The following is a 20,909-nucleotide window of genomic DNA, read 5'->3' as shown; positions in this document are numbered from 1 at the left end:
CCCAAAAACAAATGTCCACTGGGGTGGACGTTTGTGTTTTGCACAATATGGCCATTTGTTTGGCCATATTGTGTAGCGCATACAAAAAAAAAAACGTGTGTTTTGCACAATAGGACTATTTTGTTTCACCTTACATGTGTAACTGTGTCAAATACACCCAAAAACAAATGTCCACCGTTTTGGAGGTTTGTGTTTTACACAATATGGCTATTTTTTTTTGCCCATATTGTGTAGCACATACAAAAAAAAAACGAACAAAAACAATTGTCCTTGTGTTTTGCTCAATAAGACTATTTGGTTTCACCTTAGATGTGTAACTGTGTCAAAATAAATACACCCAAAAACAAATGTCCATTGCATGGACGTTTGTGTTTTGCACAACATGGCTATTTTTTTTTGCCCATATTGTGTAGCACATACAAAAAAAAAAGAACAAACACAAATGTCCAAGTGTTTTGCACAATAGGACTATTTTGTTTCACCTTAGATGTGTAACTGTGTCAAAATAAATACACCCAAAAACAATTGTCCATAGGGGTGGATGTTTGTGTTTTGCACAACATTGCTATTTGTTTGCCTCCATTGTGTAGTGCATACAAAAGAAACCGAACAAAAACAATTGTCCTTGTGTTTTGCACAAGAGGACTATTTTGTTTCACCTGAGATGTGTAACTGTGTCAACATAAATACACCCAAAAACAAATGTCTACTGGGGTGGAAATTTGTGTTTTGCCATTGGGATTATTTCTCCACCTGAAATGTGTATATTTTTGTTCTAAATGTATAACTATGTAAAAGAAAATATACCAAAAAACAAGTGTCCACTAGGTTGGACGTTTGTGTTTTGTACAACACGGCTATTTGTTTGCCCATATTGTGTAACGCAGACAAAAGAAACCGAACAAAAACAAATGTACTAGTGTTTTGCAAAATAGGACTATTTAGTTTCACCTTAGATGTGTAACTGTGTCAAAATAAATACACCCAAAAACTAATTTCCACTGGGGTGGATGTTTGTGTTTTGCACAACATGGCTATTTTTTTTTGCCCAAATTGTGTAGCGAATACAAAAGAAACCGAACAAAAACAAATGTCCTAGTGTTTTGCACAATAGGACTATTTTGTTTCACCTTAGATGTGTAACTGTGTCAAACTAAATACACCCAAAAACAAATGTCCACAGGGGTAGACGTTTGTGTTTTGCAAAACATAGCTATTTTTTTTTGCCCAAAATAGTTTGACGCAGACAAAAGAAACCGAACAAAAACACACGTTCTTGAGTTTTGCACAATAGGACTGTTTTGTTTCACCTTAGATGTGTAACTTTATCAAAATAAATACACCCGAAAACAAATGTCCTCTGGGATGGAGGTTTGTGTTTTGCACACCATGGCTATTTTTTTTGCCCATATTGTGTAGCGCATACAAAAGAAACCAAACAAAAACAAATGTCCTTGTAAAGTTTTGCACAATAGGAGACTATTTTGTTTCACCTAAGATGTGTAACTGTATCAAAATAAATACACCCGAAAACAAATGTCCACTGGGATGGAGGTTTGTGTTTTGCACAAAATGGCTATTTTTTTTGCCCATTTTGTGTAGTACATACCAAAGAAACCGAACAAAAACAAATGTCCTAGTGTTTTGCACAATAAGACTATTTTGTTTCACCTTAGATGTGTAACTGTGTCAAAATAAATACACCCTAAAACAAATGTCCACAAGGGTGGACGTTTGTGTTTTGCACAACATGGCTATTTGTTTGCTTACATTGTGCAGTGCATACAACAGAAACCGAACAAAAACCAATGTCCTAGTGTTTTGCACAAGAAGACTATTTTGTTTCACCTTAGATATGTAACTGTGTCAAAATAAATACACCCAAAAACAAATGTCCACTGGGTTGGACGTTTGTGTTTTGCACAGCATGGCTTTTTTTTGTTGTTGCCCATATTGTGTAGTACATACAAAAGAAACCGATAAAAATAAATGCCCTAGTGTTTTGCACAATAGGACTATTTTGTTTCACCTTAGATGTGTAACTGTGTCAAAATAAATACACCGTAAAACAAATGTCCACAAGGGTGGACGTTTGTGTTTTGCACAACATGGCTATTTGTTTGCCTACATTGTGCAGTGCATACAACAGAAACCGAACAAAAACCAATGTCCTAGTGTCTTGCACAAGAAGACTATTTTGTTTCACCTTAGATATGTAACTGTGTCAAAATAAATACACCCAAAAACAAATGTCCACTGGGTTGGACGTTTGTGTTTTGCACAGCATGGCTTTTTTTGGTTGTTGCCCATATTGTGTAGTACATACAAAAGAAACCGATAAAAATAAATGCCCTAGTGTTTTGCACAATAGGACTATTTTGTTTCACCTTAGATGTGTAACTGTGTCAACATAAATACACCCAAAAACAAATGTCCACTAGGGGGGAAATTTGTGTTTTGCCATTAGGATTATTTCTCCACCTGAAATGTGTATCTTTTTGTTCTAAATGTATAACTATGTAAAAGAAAATATACCAAAAACAAATGTCCACTGGGTTGGACGTTTGTGTTTAGCACAACACGGCTATTTGTTGCCCATTTTGTGTAGTACATACGAAAGAAACCGAACAAAAACAAATGTCCTAGTGTTTTGCACAATGGGACTATTTTGTTTCACTTTAGATGTGTAACTGTGTCAAAATAAATACACCCAAAAACAAATGTCCACTGGGGTGGACGTTTATGTTTTGCAGAACACGGCTATTTGTTTGCCCATATTGTGTAACACAGACGAAAGAAACCGAACAAAAACAAATGTCCGAGTGTTTTGCACAATAGCACTATTTTGTTTCACCTTAGATGTGTAACTGTGTCAAAATAAATACACCCAAAAACAAATGTCCAATGTGATGGACGTTTGTGTTTTGCACAATATGGCCATTTGTTTGCCCATATTGTGTAGCGCATTAAAAAAAAAAAAAGTGTTTTGTACAATAGGACTATTTTGTTTCACCTTACATGTGTAACTGTGTCAAAATAAATACGCCCAAAAACAAATGTCCACTGGAGTGGACCTTTGTGTTTTGCACAACATGGCTACTTGTTTACCTATACATTGTGTGGTGCATACAAAAGAAACCGAACAAAAACACACGTTCTTGTGTTTTGCACAATACGACTATTTTGTTTCACCTAGGATGTGTAACTGTGTCAAAATAAATACGCCCAAAAACAAATGTCCACTGGAGTGGACGTTTGTGTTTTGCACAACATGGCTACTTGTTTACCTATACATTGTGTAGTGCATACAAAAGAAACCGAACATAAACACACATTCTTGTGTTTTGCACAATAGGACTATTTTGTTTCACCTAGGATGTGGAACTGTGTCAAAATAAATACACCCAAAAACAAATGTCCACTGGGATGGATGTTTGTGTTTTGCATAATATGGCAATTTTTCCCGCCCATTTTGTGAAGTACATACAAAAGAAACCGAACAAAAACAAATGTCCGAGTGTTTTGAACAATAGGACTATTTTGTTTCACCTTAGATGTGTAACTGTGTCAACATACCCAAAAACAAATGTCCACTGGGGTGGACGTTTGTGTTTTGCACAACATGGCTATTTTTCGCCTATACATTGTGTAGTGCATACAAAAGAAACCAAACAAAAACACACGATCTTGTGTTTTGGACAATAGGACTATTTTTTTTCACCTTAAATGTGTAACTGTGTCAAAATAAATACACCCAAAAACAAATGTCCACTGGGATGGACGTTTGTGTTTTGCACAACATGGTTATTGTTTTTTTGCCCATTTTGTGTAGTACATACAAAAGAAACCGAACAAAAACAAATGTATTAGTGTTTTGCACAATAGGACTATTTTGTTTCACCTTAGACGATCAACTGTGTCAAAATAAATACACCCAAAAACAAATGTCCACAGGGGTGGACGTTTGTGTTTTACACAACATTGCTATTTGTTTGCCTACATTGTGTAGTGCATACAAAAGAAACCGAACAAAAACAATTGTCCTTGTGTTTTGCACAAGAGGACTATTTTGTTCCACCTTAGATGTGTAACTGTGTCAACATAAATACACCCAAAAACAAATGTCAACTGGGATGGACGTTTGTGTTTTGCATAATATGGCAATTTTTTTCGCCCATTTTGTGTAGTACATACAAAAGAAACCGAACAAAAACAAATGTCCTAGTGTGTTGCACAATAGGACTATTTTGTTTCACCTTAGATGTGTCACTGTGTCAACATAAATACACCCAAAAACAAATGTCCACTGGGGTGGAAGTTTGTGTTTGGCACAACATGGCCATTTGTTTGCCCATTTTGTGTAGCGCATACAAAAAAACAACAACATGTGTTTTGCACAATAGGACTATTTTGTTTCACCTTACATGTTTAACTGTGTCAAAATAAATACACACAAAAACAAATGTCCACTATGGTGGACGTTTATGTTTTGCAAAACATGGCTATTTTTTTTTTGCCCAAAATAGTGTAGTGCATACAAAAGGAACCGAACAAAAACACACGTTCTTGTGTTTTGCACAATAGGACTATTTTGTTTCACCTTGGATGTGTAACTGTGTCAACATAAATACACCCAAAAACAAATGTCCACCATGTTGGACGTTTGTGTTTTGCACAACATGGCTATTTTTTTTGCCCATATTGTGTAGCACATACAAAAAAAACGAACAAAAACAAATGTCCTAGTGTTTTGCACAATAGGACTATTTTGTTTCACCTTAGATGTTCAACTGTGTCAACATAAATACACCCAAAAACAAATGTCCACTGGGATGGACGTTTGTGTTTTGCATAACATGGCATTTTTTTTTTTGCCCAAACTGTGTAACGCAGACAAAAGAAACCGAACAAAAACAGACGTCTTTGTGTTTTGCACCACACGGCTATTTTTATTTCCCGCAATGTGTAACTCTGACAACATAAACAGACTAAAAACACATTTGTATTTTTGCACAACGAGACAAAACGTGCAACTGGGGCAAAATAAATCGACCAAAAACAAATGTCCAGGATGCTGGCTATCTGGAGGTTCTATAATTTTTCTTTTTTTAAACATTTTAATTAATTTATTATATATTTTATCAACCTTAAGTACACTAAATCGATTAGGGAGTGAAAAATATGTCTTCAAATATTCGTAATGGGTGTACTAAAAAATGTGTGAGTGACACTTAAATCATTTGTGTTTATTTGACATGAGCAGAGGCACTCAGAGGAACTCTAGGGCGTCCAAAAAGTTGTCAGGACAACTCCAATTGAAAGAAGACGTCCACACAATAGAGACGCGTGAATGATTCACGTCTCGTCCTCGGGGCAGAAGCAGCCTGCGTGCTTCCTATTATATGAATTATTATGGCTGCAATAGTTTGCTCACCTTTTGACCCTGGGCTTTGTAAAACATCAGCAAACATGAAATATGTGTGACGAGCAACACAAACAGCAAATTCAACTTTATTGGTCGGAAAGGAGCAGCCTCCACGCGTGCGCGTATATCACTTCGCGGACAGGCCTATATATTCTACTCCTGCTGCCTGTTCAAAGCTGCATGTCAACATTCATGAAAATTAACACTCCCGACTCCTCACCGACGCGATAAGAAAGCTTGAAATGCAGCCACTGGACTCCTAGTGAGCGTTGAAACCTTCCTGTGCGTCTTGCGCACGCAAAACAAGTCTGGTCAAGCCGGGTCACGGAAAAGTTGCCAAAAAGTCTGACGTTCTGTGACTCACGGAGCAAATAAATAACATTACCGAAGCAAGTCCGTTAATCCGTGCGTAAAAGCCGCGTCCTCCGTGCGTAAAAGTCACAATATCCCTTGTGCGTAAAAGAAGAATTCTGCCGCTCCCGTCTGTGCCTTTTTTTTTTAAGTTTACTACTCAACTTCGGGAAGACACACAAAGGGGGGGTGGGGAGTTGGGTGGAAGTATGCACCCCCCCCCCCCCCCCACCCCCCACCCGTCAGTGATTAATAGTTCTGGTGGGATTTTTCCACGCCCGCTTCTCGGTGTTGACTGAAAACAAGCGCCAAACAGCGTCGAGATGAAGAGAGAGAGAGACGGAGGGAGACTTCTGGTTTTGTCTTTTAGAGCTTTTTGGGGAGTTCCGGCCGCCAGATGAGTCCCACGATGGCATACTGCGCGTGGAGTATCCAATATGTCGTCCAATAGTACAAAAAAAAAAAAAAAAACTAGGGCATCACGATGTGATTTGAATATGATGCACATATCAGAGCGTGGGGGGCGACACTGAGTCGTAATGTTCCACACATAACATCCAGAACCAGTGGGGGTGTCACAGAACCCGTTTTTCACTGCCTCCCTCCATTAATGATTCACAGCCTCAAATAAAAGGATTTAAGTTGACGTCGCGTCATGTGACGGCTCCGGTGTGCTCGCTGGGATGCGTGGAAGGGGCTCCTCGGTGTTTGGCGCCTAGGGAGGAGGTGCAGGGGGGGAAAGAAGCTAATAGGAGAAACGCTGCCGTGTTCCTTTTTTTTTTTTTTTTTTTTTTTGCCGTGCTGTGTGCGCGCGCGCGTGAGTCTGTGTGTGGATGTATTACACGCGTGTCACGGACGGATATGTTTTTCCACGCGCAGAGAGCCCGAGCTTTGGGAGGATGGATTTTATTTTGAGGTATTTCCGCCGATTGTTCATTACTGTGGTGAGTTATTGCAGCCAGAGGCAGAGGTCAGTGAAGGGAGGCGAATGCGATTATTTTTAATATCATGTCGGACATATTAATTGTAAAAAAAAAATTAAATGATTCAAAGTGTATTTATTTGTCAGGTTTTAATTGAATTGTAATTTTTTTGCTTTGTTATTTTCAGTAAAAAATACATTTATATATATTATTTAATTCCAATCAATATCCATGCGTAAATGCTATAGTAAATAAGGAGTAAAAAAAAGTATAGATTTAATATTTAATTCCCATTAATGTGTGCGTCAATGCGAGTAAGTAATGATGAAAACATTATATATGTACTTAACATGTAATTCCAACCAATGTTTGTGCGTAAATGCTACGTAAATAAGGAGTAATATATATATATATATCTATATATATATATATATATATATATATATATATATATATATGTGTGTGTATTTAATATTTTTTTACAACCAATATTTGTGCGTAAATGCTACATAAATAGAGTATATATATATATATATATATATATATATATATATATATATATATGTAATTCCAACCAATGTTTGTGCGTAAATGCTACGTAAATAAGGAGTAATATATATATATATATGTATTTAATATTTTTTTCCAACCAATATTTGTGCGTAAATGCTACATAAATAAGGAGTAAAATATATATATATATGTATTTAATTTTTTTTTCCAACCAATATTTGTGCGTAAATGCTACATTAATAAAGAGTGTATATATATATATATATATATATGTGTATATATATATATATATATATATATATATATATATATATACAACTGATATTTGTGCATAAATACCAGTCAATAATGAGTATAAAAAAATATATATATTCATAATTTCATTCCAACTGTGCGTGAATGCTAGTAAATAGGGAGTAAAAAGTGTGTATATATGTATGTATATATATATATATATATATATATATATATATATATATATATATATATATATATTTTATGCCTTATTTACTAGCATTTATTGGTTGTAATGAAATGATATATAAAAATATGGAAAAAAAATATGATTTCATTACAACCAATATCTGTGCGTAAATGCTAGTAAATACGCAGTAAAAAATATATAATATATAAATGTATATATATATATATATATAAATATATATTTTTTATTCTAGCCAATATTGTGCGTAATGTTCGTAAATAAGGAGTAAAAATTAATATGTTTATATATATATATATATATATATATATATATATATATATATTATATATATATACTTTTTTTCTAACCAATATTGTGCGTAAATGCTAGTAAAAAACATATTTATTATTTCATTCCAACTATATTTGAGCGTACATGCTAGTAATTGTTGAGCCAAAAAAAAAAATTAAAGTAGGTGAACGCTGTGGGGTTGTGTCGCTCCAACGAGGCTATAATGGAAGACGGAGTGCCACGCCGGACGGCTCGGCCGCGCTGAGGTCACGGCGCTCCACGCGTGATTTATGGGCGCGGGGACTTGGGGAAGATGGCGCTCCGCGGCTAATGACTGTTCGATCCGTTTGTGGGGAGAGAAAAATGCTTAGCAGCCCGGGGAGGGGGAAACAACAAACAGCACATTTGCATACAACTTGTGTATTATTCAACACCCAGGCGACATCTTGGGGACTTTCTAGAATATTCTATTTTTTTTTATTTTTATAAAACATGATATAATGACTCACCTAATTAATGTGATTTAATCTCCGACAAATAAAGAAAAAAAAAAACACCAACCCAGTATTCTTTGTTGTTGCAGAAATCGAGGCCTGTAACGTCTCAGCGGAGCTCCCACGGTGAGTCCCCCCCACTCCCACTTCCACTATATTCATCTTTATTGATTAGTCTTCTGATCGCTGCTTATTCACGTTTGCAAAAGGATCAGCATCACGCCCACGCCACGCCGAGGCCCGCGTGCATGCGTGACAGAGACTTTTCTTTCTTTCGCCGGGAGCAATAATTCCTTCTCTTCCACTTGCGCGCGACGCGTAATTTGTCACCATAAACGTGCGCTCCTCTTAAAAAAAAAAAAAAAAAAAAAGCCATTTTCCACTCAGCATATATTTATACCCACACTCTTCACGTGCTGTGGGATTTTTTTTTTTTTTTTTAAGACCCTTTTCGTTCCTGGTTTCTCAGCACTTTTGAACACAAAGCGGGGTAAATAATTAACCCCGAAACGCAGAGTTGGCGTTTATTTTTTTGGGGCATTTTTTTTTTTTTTTTGCCCAATCGCCCTCCCACGCCCGTTTTTTCCCCTCCTTCTTCGGCGTGAATGCATAAAGCTGAGCAGACATTTTCCTTTCACGACGAGAAAAAGGGATTCCCCCACGCACGCACGCACGCACGCACGCACGCAAACCGACCCATCCTTCAAATAATAATAAAAATGTTGCGTAAATCAAACCAAAAACACGAGCGTGCTCCTCCATTATGATGCGTGATTATGTGCAATTTCTCCCCCTTTTTTGCCCCCCTCCCTCCCTCATTTTCTCGTGAAGGAGGAGAAGAAGGAGGAGGAGGAGGAGAGGCGGCCACTTGATTCTGCCTTTCCACGCAAGGCGCGACTTCATTTGCATAATTTTTCCTGTCTATGTTGCCACGCCGTGGTTCGGGCTGGTCCACTGGGTGCCAGCCGCGCAGACGCACATGCACAGGCTGCACGTCCACGATCTCCCCCCTCCCCCCTTGAAGACATACGAGTTATCGCGGTGACCCCCTGCTTTGGCGATATCCACGCACGCGTGGGGCGGAAAGGGGGCAACGCAGCCCCCCAAAAAAGGGTCTTCTCCCTCACTCCATTCCTCTCTCTCTCTCTCTCTCTCCCACTCGCCCCGGACTCTGCGTGTTGTGGCTGCTGCGTGGACGCATGCTGCATGGCGCAACCCCCAGCCCTTCAACTTCTTCCCCCCCCAAACCCCCTCCGCGTCCTCCCCGGGATTGTATGCTGGCTTTTGATCGATTCGCCCGCTGAATGAGCAAATATCGCTCGCTGCTCCGCATCGGTCGTCAGAGGTTGAGGTAAGCAGGCCAGAAATAGGCTGCCCGGCCGTCTTGTAAATGGCCGAGTTTGTGCGCGTCGCGCTTGCTGCGCGGTGATTTATCACCGTGTGACTCGGATCTCGGTTCAGGGAGAGTTCACGCACACACCAAGGCAGAGTTCTCGGAGCGTGGAGCAGGACGGCTGGGCGAGGAGAGCACCAGGCTCACGCCTTTTGTCTTGTTTTCGTGACGAATGTGCGGATTTGGCACAACAAATCTTTTTTTTTTTTTTCTCTTTAAGAGGACGCAACTTGCAGCTCCAAGAGCCAAGACTCCATTATCGCCTCGTTGGGGATCATTTGCAACTCTTTTACCTGAAACTCTTCATGTTACCAGTCTTACATTTTACTCTGAAAGCAGGCTTTTATTCTCATAGTAAAATGTCCGAAACACATTTTATTTTGAAGTGCTTAATGCTTTCTCATTAATTACATTTTATTACATTTTCCTCCAACTTTCTCGTTAATCTAATTGCAAAATATGTTTCACTTTGGAGTGTTTTACTACAATTGAATGCCTTATTGTTATTATTTCTATCACATTTACCTATTTTATAGTTAATTTAATTACAAAATGTGCAAAATATGCTGGATTTCGACATGTTTTACTACTTTGGAATGCTTTATTATTATCATTTCTATCGCATTTACCGATCTTAAAGTTAGTCTACTTACAAAAAGTGCAAAATATGTTGGATTTTGGCATGCCTTATTATTATTCCTATCACATTTACCTAACTTAAAGTTAGTCTAATTCAAAAATGTGCAAAATATGTTGGATTTTGGCATACTTAACTACTTTGAATGCTTTATTATTATTTTTTTCTATCGCATTTACCTATCTTAAAGTTAGTCTAATTACAAAATATGTTGGATTTTGGCATGCTTTACTACTTTGGAATGCCTTATTATTATTTCTATCACATTTACCGATCTTAAAGTTAGTCTAATTACAAAATGTGCAAAATATGTTGGATTTTGGCATACTTAACTACTTTGAATGCTTTATTATTATTTTTTCTATCGCATTTCCCTATCTTAAAGTTAGTCTATTTACAAAATGTGCACAATATGTTGGATTTTGGCATGTTTTACTACTTTGGAATGCCTTATTATTATTTATATCAAATTTACCTATCTTAAAGTTTGTCTAATTGAAAAATGTGCAAAATATGTTGGATTTTGACATGCTTAACTACTTTGGAATGCTTTATTATTATTTTTTCTATCGCATTTACCTATCTTAAAGTTATCCTGATTGAAAAATGTGCAAAATATGTTGGATTTTGACCTGCTTTGCTACTTTGGAATGCTTTATTATGATTTTTTTTATCGCATATACCTATCTTAAAGTTAGTCTAATTACAAAATATGTTGGATTTTGGCATGCTTTACTACTTTGGAATGCTTTATTATTATTATTTCTATCGCATTTACCTATCTTAAAGTTAGTCTAATTTAAAAATGTGCAAAATATGTTGGATTTTGGCATGCTTAACTACTTTGGAACGCCTTATTATTATTTCTATCACATTTACCTATCCTAAAGTTAGTCTAATTACAAAATGTGCAAAATATGTTGGATTTTGGCATGCTTAACTACTTTGGAATGCTTTATTATTATTTTTTCTATCGCATTTACCTATTTTAAAGTTAGTCTAATTACAAAATCTGCAAAATATGTTGGATTTTGGCATGCTTTACTACTTTGGAATGCTTTATTATTATTATTTCTATCGCATTTACCTATCTTAAAGGTAGTCTGATTGAAAAATATGCAAAATATGTTTATTTTTTAACTGCTTTGCTGCATTGGAATGCTCTATTCTTCTTCTTATTGTTATTATTATTATCATTATTATTACCTTTTCCTACAAGGTTAAACTAATTGCCAAATGTACAAAATATGTTTAACTTTGGAGTGTTTTACTACTTTGGAAGGCCTTTTATTAGTATTATGTGTGTCACATTTACCTATGTCAAAGTTAATCTAATTGCAAACTGTGCTAAATATGTTTAACTTTAAAGTGCTCAACTGAATTGGAATGCTTTATTATTATTATTATTATTATTATTATTACATTTCCCTACTAGTGTTCCTCTAATTGCCAAATGTACAAAATATGTTTAACTTTGACGTGTTTTACCACTTTGGAATGCTTTATTCTTATTATTTGTATTACATTTACCTATCCTAAAGTTAATATATTTGCAAAATGTGCTAAATATGTTTAATTTTAAAGTGCTTTACTAAATTGGAATGCTTTATTATTATTATTAATATTATTTGTATCACATTTACCTGTATCTTAAAGCTACTCTAATTGTAAGATGTGCAACATATTTTTAATTTAGGAGTACTTTATTATTGTTATTATTATTGTTACATTTTCCTCTCTTAAATATACTCTAATAGTAAAATGTGCAAAATGTTGGAGTGCTTTACTACATTGCAATGCTTTATTATTATTATTATTATTATTATTATTATAATTATATTCCCCTCCCTTAAAGTTATTCTAACCGTAAAATAGGCAAAACGTTTTCAGTTTTGGAGTGCTTTACTCCATTTAGTGCTTCATTATTACTATTATCATTACATTTTCCTCTACGACTTTCTTAAAGTTAATCTAATGTGCAAGATATAATTCATTTTGGAGAGCTTGACTTCTCTTGCATACACCAGAAAAATATGTTTGGAAAAAATGTTCCATTCTTAATTATTGGTATTATTTTTAATTTTATTGGATTATTTTGTTTCCATCAAATTCGAAATATTTGCACAATGATTCTTCCACCTTTGAGACGCTGATAATATTCTAATCACAATGCAAACATTTCCATAAAGTCAATTATTTATTGACTTTTTATCTATTAATACACATTTTTTCCACATTTGTCGAATTGATTGAATAATTTTAAGCACGTGAGACTTGACATGCGTGGAAGCCATCCGTTCTTAAATAAACTTTATCATATAAGAACGTCATGAATATTTTTCGTGTTAATATATGCTATTACAAATATTATTATTATTAATTCACAAATTTTGATTTTGTTGATACGTTTTTGTTTCAATCGCGATATGATAATATGTGCTTTGACTTGATATGACAACACCATTATTATGGGGTCAGCACGGCGAAAGTTCCCAATGTGGTCACGAAGATGCACGAATGTCCACCCGGTTTTTCCGGTTCTTCCTCGGCATTTGTCTTTAAGGCAGACGCGGGAATGTTGTTTGTGCTCCGCAGAAAAACGCTGCACTACATTTAGCGTAAAGATCCATATTCACTTTGCTGTAAAAGGATGTTGTTTTATCACTCATGTGCGTAAATACGCAAATGTTTGGTGCACTTTGCTGTAAAATTGTGTTTTTAATCGGTCTTGTGCGTAAAGATACATCTTTTCGGTGCACTTTGCCATAAAATGGTGTTACGTTTTTTTAACCAGTCTTGTGCGTAAAGATACATCTTTTCAGTGCACTTAGCTGTAAAAATAGTTTTTTTTAATCACTCTTGTGCGTACAGATGCATATTTTCGGTGCACTTTGTTGTAAAATATGTTTTTAATCAGTTTTTTTGCATGAAGATACATCTTTTTGGTACACTTTGCTATAAAATGGTGTGGTTTTTTTAATCAGTCTTGTGCGTAAAGATACATCTTTTTAGCGCACTTTGCTGTAAAATTATGTTTTTTATTTCGACTTGTGTGTAAAGATACATCTTTTCAGTGCACTTTGCTGTAGAATTGTGGTTTTTAATAAGTATTGTGCGTAAAGATGCATATTTTCGGTGCACTTTGCTTTAAATTATGTTTTTTTTATTTAGATTTGTGTGTAAATATACATCTTTTCAGTGCACTTTGCTGTAAAATTATGTTTTTTAATCAGTCTTGTGCGTAAAGATACATCCTTTCAGTGCACTTTGCTGTAAATTATGTTTTTTTATTTAGATTTGTGTATAAAGATGCATCATTTCAGTGCACTTTGCTGTAAAATTATGTTTTTTCATCAGTTTTGTGCGTAAAGATACATGATTTCAGTGCACTTTGCTGTAAAATTCTGTTTGGTTTTTTAGTCTTGCGCGTAAAGATACATCTTTTCGGTGCACTTTGCTGTAAAATGGTGTTATGCTTTTAATCAGTCTTGTGCGTAAAGATACATCTTTTCGGTGCACTTTGCTGTAAATTCTGTTTTTTTATTTAGATTTGTGTATAAAGATGCATCTTTTCAGTGCACTTTGCTGTAAAATTATGTTTTTTCATCAGTCTTGTGCGTAAAGATACATGATTTCAGTGCACTTTGCTGTAAAATTATGTTTTGTTTTTTAGTCCTGTGCGTAAAGATACATCTTTTCGGTGCAATTTGCTGTAAAAATGTTTTTTTTAGACTTGTGTGTAAATATACATCTTTTCAGTGCACTTTGCTGTAAAATTATGTTTGTTCATCAGTCCTGTGCATAAATATACATCTTTTCAGTGCACTTTGCTGTAAATTATGTTTTTTTTACTTAGATTTGTGTATAGAGATGCATCTTTTCAGTGCACATTGCTGTAAAATTATGTTTTTCATCAGTCTTGTGCGTAAATATACATGATTTCAGTGCACTTTGCTGTAAAATTCTGTTTTGTTTTTTAGTCTTGTGCGTAAAGATACATATTTTCGGTGCACTTTGCTATAAAATGACGTTTGTTTTTTTTTAATCAGTCTTGTGCGTAAAGATGCATATTTTCGGTGCACTTTGCTATAAAATGACGTTTTGTTTTTTATTTAGTCTTGTGGTTAAAGATGCATATTTTCGGTGCACTTTGCTATAAAATGACGTTATGTTTTTTTAATCAGTCTTGTGCGTAAAGATACATCTTTTCGGTGCATTCTGCTCTAAAATGACGTTAAGTTTTTTAATCCGTCTTGTGCGTAAAGATACATCTTTTCGGTGCACTTTGCTGTAAAATGTCGTGATGTTTTCGCCCAGATGGTAATGCATTGGCCAGAAGGTAACCGGTAATGGTGCTCGGCGCTATCTCGCCTATAGTGCGCCGTGTCAGGCACGCATTGAAAAGTAAGATGGATCGCCACCATTTCTTGTGCTCACAGTGCTTCTTGTAACCCCAGGTTCACCCGAGGAGGCCATTGGCGGAGAGGCGTCACATGACCACGGGGTGCCAATGTTCTTCTACAAGGGTGTCAAGACCCTGTCACGTTCTGAAATAAATATTGGGAAACGGCGAGATGCAAAAGGCAAGCTACTACGACAGCTCGGCAATTTACACTGGCTACCCCTATCAAAGCGCAAATGGCTTCAGTTATGACGCCAATCACGTCCAATATCCCCGCGCCTCTCATGTGGAAAGTGACTACCATCGACCCGCCTGCTCGCTGCAGTCGACTGACGGCTCCGTGGCGCTGCACAAGCCGGCGGAGATGGCGGAGAGCTGCGACGCCGCCGCGGGCGTCCAAGCGGCGCCGAGCGAGGTGCGTCATCCCGAGAGCGCCATGCACGAGGCGCCGCCCACGCCCTCGCAGTCCCCCGGCCTCCAGAACGCCAGCGCCGGGCCAGCGAGCGCCAAGAGCGGCTCCCCCACCTCGGGCCCCCGCGGCAAGCAGATCTTCCCCTGGATGAAGGAGTCGCGTCAAAACACCAAGCAGAAACCCGCCAATAGCGCCAGTTCAGGTACAACACGCGCAACTTTTGCACGACATGTCATGTAATACTCCCGCTGTGAATTCCCACTTTTCCTCCGCACCTCAAACGCCACATGTTTGACATGGAAATAGTCAACACCACTTCTCTGAAGGTCCACATTGAGGACATTCCGAGAACCCCCACACCACCTCACCATTTGGCGCCACCCCCTTGCCCTGCGGATGACCCCGGTCTACTGTAAACACGCCGTGGTCACGTCGTGTCCCCACGAAGACAACAAAGCATGCTTGTCTCAACTCGTGTTTGCGTGGGGACGGGCTCAGCGCTGTCATAGCTGGAGGTGCTTCATTGTCCTCTGCAGTGCACATTTGTTGTGCTCAATTTCTCTTGGCAAACTTTAGATTAAAAAAAAAAAAATAGACCTCTCACATGCATGTCAACTAATGTCCACTGCAGTGGACACTGTTTTTGTAAGAAAAAAAAAAAAAGAAAAAACAGCTAAATGGCCCCATTTATAGTCTCTTGAGAACCAGGGTCCTCTGCAGTGGAAATTTGTTTGTGCCGATTTCTCTTGTTAGAGTTAAAAACTTTAGAAAAAGAAAATTAAAAAACTTTAGAAAAAGAAAATTGCCCTCTCACATCCATTTCCACTAATGTAAACTGCAGTGGACGCTATTTTATAAAAAACAAACAAACAAACAAACAAACAAACAAACAAACAAACAAACAAACAAACAAACAAACAAACAAACAAACAAAAACAGCTCAATGGCCACTTTTATGTCCATTTGAGAACCAGCGTCCTCTCCTGTGGACGTTTGTGTGTGGTCTATTTCTCTTGGCAAACTTAACATAAAAAATAGCACTATCACATGCATGTCCACTAATGTCCACTGTAGTGGAGGCTGTTTTTGTAAAAATAAACCCAGCTAAATGACGCCATTTATATTCTCTTGAGAACCAGCGTCCTCTGCAGTGGACATTTGTTTGTGCTCGATTTCTCTTGGCAAACTTCAAATAAAAAAAAAAAAATAGACCTCTCACATGCATGTCAACTAATGTCCACTGCTGTGGACACTGTTTTTGTAAGAAAAAAACAAGAAAAACAGCTAAATGGCCCCATTTATAGTATCTTGAGAACCAGCGTCCTCTGCAGTGGAAATTTGTTTGTGCTCGATTTCTCTTGTTAGAGTTAAAAACTTAAGAAAAAGAAAATTAAAAAACTTTAGAAAAAGAAAATTGCCCTCTAACATGCATTTCCACAAATGTCAACTGCAGTGGACGCTATTTTATAAAAAACAAAAACAGCTCAATGGCCACTTTTATGTCCATTTGAGAACCAGCGTCCTCTCCTGTGGACGTTTGTGTGTGGTCTATTTCTCTTGGCAAACGTAACATAAAAAATAGCACTATCACATGCTTGGCCACTAATGTCCACTGTAGTGGAGGCTGTTTTTGTAAAAATAAACCCAGCTAAATGACGCCATTTATATTCTCTTGAGAACCAGCGTCCTCTGCAGTGGACATTTGTTTGTGCTCGATTTCTTTTGTCACAGTTAAAAAACTTTAAGAAAAAGAAAATTAAAAAACTTTTGAAAAAGAAAATTGCCCTGTCACATGCATGTCCACAAATGTCCACTGCAGTGGACGTTATTTTTGTAAAAAAAAAACAAAAAAACAAACAAACAAAAAAAACCCCAGCTCAATAGCCACTTTTATATCCATTTGAGAACCAGTGTCCTCTCCAGTGGACGTTTGTGTGTGGTCTATTTCTCTTGGCAGACTTGACATAAAAAATAGCACTATCACATGCATGTCCATTAATGTCCACTGTAGTGGACGCTTTTTTTGTAGAAATAAACCCAGCTAAAAACTTTTAAGAAAAAGAAAATTAAAAAACTTTTGAAAAAGAAAATTTCCCTCTCACATGCATGTCCACAAATGTCCACTGCAGTGGACGCTATTTTTGTAAAACAAACAAACAAACAAAAAACAGCCCAATGGCCACTTTTATATCCATTTGAGAACCAGCGTCCTCTCCTGTGGACGTTTGTGTGTGGTCTATTTCTCTTGGCAAACTCGACACAAAAAATAGCACTATCACATGCATGTCCACTAATGTCCACTGTAGTGGACGCTGTTCTTGTAAAAACAAACCCAGCTAAATGACCCCATTTATATTCTCTTGAAAACCAGCGTCCTCTGCAGTGGACATTTGTTTGTGCTCGATTTCTCTTGTCAGAGTTAAAAACTTTAGAAAAAGAAAATTAAAAAACTTTAGACAAGGAAAATAGCCCTCTCACATGCATGTCCACAAATGTCCACTGCAGTGGACGCAATTTTTATAAACAAACAAACAAACAAAAAAATAGCTGAATGGCCTATTTTATATTCTCTTGAGAAACAGCATTCTCTGCAGTGGAAATTTGTCTGTGCTCAATTTCTCTTGTCAGAGTTAAAAAGTTTAGAAAAAGAAAATTAAAAAACTTTAGAAAAATAAAATTGCCCTCTCACATGCATGTCCACAAATGTCCACTGCAGTGGACGCTCTTTTTGTAAACAAACAAACAAACAAACAAACAAAAAACAGCTCAATGGCCACTTTTATATCCATTTGAGAACCAGCGTCCTCTCCTGTGGACGTTTGTTTGTGGTCTATTTCTCTTGGCAAACTTGACAGAAAAAATAGCACTATCACATGCATGTCCGCTGTAGTGGATGCTGTTTTTGTAAAAATAAACCCAGCTAAATGACCCCATTTATATTCTCTTGAGAACCAGCGTCCTCTGCAGTGGACATTTGTCATTGCTCGATTTCTCTTGTCAGAGTTAAAAACTTTAGAAAAAGAAAATTAAAACACATTAGAAAAAGAGAATTGCCCTCTCACATGCATGTCCACAAATGTCCACTGCAGTGGACGCTATTTTTGTAAAAAACAAACAAATAAAACAAAAAAACCCAGCTCAATGGCCACTTTTATATCCATTTGAGAATCAGCGTCCTCTCCAGTGGACGTTTGTTTGTGGTCTATTTCTCTTGGCAAACTTGACACAAAAATAGCACTATCACATGCATGTCCACTGTTGTGGACACTGTTTTTAAAAAAATAAACCCAGCGAAATGACTGCATTTATATTCTCTTGATAACCAGCGTCCTCTGCAGTGGACATTTGTTTGTGCTCGATTTCTCTTGTCAGAGTTAAAAACTTTAGAAAAAGAAAATTGCGCTCTCACATGAATGTCCACAAATGTCCACTGCAGTGGACGCTATTTTTGTAAAAAACAAACAAACAAACAAACAAAAAACAGCTCAATGGCCACTTTTATATCCATTTGAGAGCCAGCGTCCTCTCCAGTGGACGTATGTTTGTGGTCTATTTCTCTTGGCAAACTTGACACAAAAAATAGCTCTATCACATGCATGTCCGCTGTAGTGGATGCTGTTTTTGTAAAAATAAACCCAGCTAAATGACCCCATTTATATTCTCTTGAGAACCAGCGTCCTCTGCAGTGGAAATTTGTTTGTGCTCGATTTCTCTTGCCAGAGTTAAAAACTTTAGAAAAAGAAAATTGCCCTCTCGCATGCATGTCCACAAATGTCCACTGCAGTGGACGCTATTTTTGTAAAAAACAAACAAACAAAAAAACAGCTCAATGGCCACTTTTATATCCATTTGAGAACCAGCGTCCTCTCCTGTGGATGTTTGTGTGTGGTTTATTTCTCTTGGCAAATTTGACATAAGAAATAGCACTATCACATGCATGTCCACTAATGTCCACTGTAGTGGACGCTGTTCTTGTAAAAATAAACCCAGCAAAATGACCCCATTTATATTCTCTTGAAAACCAGCGTCCTCTGCAGTGGGCATTGGTTTGTGCTCGATTTCTCTTGTCAGAGTTAAAAACTTTAGAATAAGAAAATTAAAAAACTTTAGAAAAAGAAAATTGCCCTCTCCCATGAATGTCTACAAAAGTCCACTGCAGTGGACGCTATTTTTGTAAAAACAAACAAACAAACAAACAAAAAAAACAGCTCAATGGCCACTTTTATATCTATTTGAGAACCAGCGTCCTCTCCTGTGGACGTTTGTTTGTGGTCAATTTTTCTTGGCAAACTTGACACAAAAATAGCACTATCACATGCATGTCCAATGTAGTGGACGCTGTTTTTGTAAGAATAAACCCAGCTAAATGACCCCATTTATATTCTCTTGAGAACCAGCGTCCTCTGCAGTGGACATTTGTTTGTGCTTGATTTATCTCGTCAAAGTTAAAAACTTTAGAAAAGAAAATTTCCCTCTCACATGCATGACCACAAATGTCCACTGCAGTGGACACAGTTTTTGTAAACAAACAAAATAACAAACAAACAAACAGCTAAATGGCCCACTTTAATATTCTCTTGAGAACCAACGTCCTCTCCAGTGGACGTTTGTTTGTGGTCTATTTCTCTTAGCAAACTTGACACAAAAATAGCACTATCACATGCATGTCCACTAATGTCCATTGTAGTGGAAGCTGTTTTTGTAAAAAAAACAAAAACAAAAAAAAAAACAGCTAAATGACCACTTTTGTATTCCTTTGAGAACCAGCTTCCTCTGCAGTGGACATTTGTTTGTCCTAGATTGCTCTTGTCAAAGTTAAAAACTTTAGACAAAGAAAATAGCCCTCTCACACGCATGTCCACAAATGCCCACAGCAGTGGACGCAGTTTTTGTAAACAAACAAACAAACAAACAAAAAAACAGCTAAATGGCCCCTTTACTATTCTCATGAGAACCAACATCCTCTCCAGTGGACATTTGTTTGTGGTCTATTTCTCTTGGCAAACTTGACACACAAAAACAGCACTCTCACATGCATTTGCACAAATGTCCAGTGCAGTGGACACTGTTTTTGTAAAAAAAAAAAAAAAAAAAAAAAAAAGCTAAATGGCCCCTTTTATATTCTCTTGAGAACCAGCGTTCTCTGCAGTGGACATTCGTTTATGCTCGATTTCCGTTGGCACACTTTGGATGAAAAAATAGCCTTCTCACATGGATGTCCACTAATGTCCACTTCTGTGGACGCCGATTCCTAAGAAGGCTAAATTAATGGGTTAGCTTTACCATCTTCCTAAGAACAAGCGTCCTCTACAATGGACATTTACGGGCATGTATAATAGGGCTATTTCATTATTAAGTTCATAGCTCGGAAACCACAAACAAATGTCCACTGCAGTGGACACCGGTTCTCAAGGAGGCTCAATTGCCCCTAAATGAATCGGTTAGCTTCCTCATCTTCCTGAGAACCAGTGTCTTCTGCAGTGGACATTTGTCTGTGGTCTATTTCTTTTGTCAAAGCTACAAACTTGGGGAAAAAAATTGCCCTGTTACGCGTGCCCACAAATATCCACTGCAGTGGACGCTGATTCTTAAGGAGGCTCAATTGCCCCTAAATTAATCGGTTAGCTTCCTCATCTTCCTGAGA

General features: G+C 37.1%; 1 protein-coding gene across 6 annotated transcripts in view; it reads left to right on the top strand.

Moving 5' to 3' along the window:
- The window catches only part of hoxa3a (homeobox A3a), an 84,324-nt gene that overhangs the window by 48,954 nt on the left and 14,461 nt on the right, over window positions 1-20,909 (top strand). Inside the window, exons 1-3 of one of the 6 annotated variants that reach the window (XM_061882440.1) lie at window positions 6,113-6,692; window positions 8,511-8,547; window positions 14,909-15,467. In XM_061882440.1, coding sequence (XP_061738424.1) covers window positions 15,026-15,467 — 442 coding nt within the window. In that variant the 5' untranslated portion in view covers window positions 6,113-6,692; window positions 8,511-8,547; window positions 14,909-15,025. Of the gene's footprint in view, window positions 1-6,112; window positions 6,747-8,510; window positions 8,548-9,343; window positions 9,773-9,816; window positions 9,989-14,908; window positions 15,468-20,909 lie in introns of those variants that run through there. The other 5 variants (XM_061882442.1, XM_061882445.1, XM_061882443.1 and 2 more) reach the window with 5 other exon arrangements.

The sequence above is a fragment of the Nerophis ophidion genome, linkage group LG21 (assembly GCF_033978795.1).
Source record: "Nerophis ophidion isolate RoL-2023_Sa linkage group LG21, RoL_Noph_v1.0, whole genome shotgun sequence".
Classification (NCBI taxonomy): Eukaryota; Metazoa; Chordata; class Actinopteri; order Syngnathiformes; family Syngnathidae; genus Nerophis; species Nerophis ophidion.
This window is presented reverse-complemented; position numbering and strand designations above follow the sequence as displayed.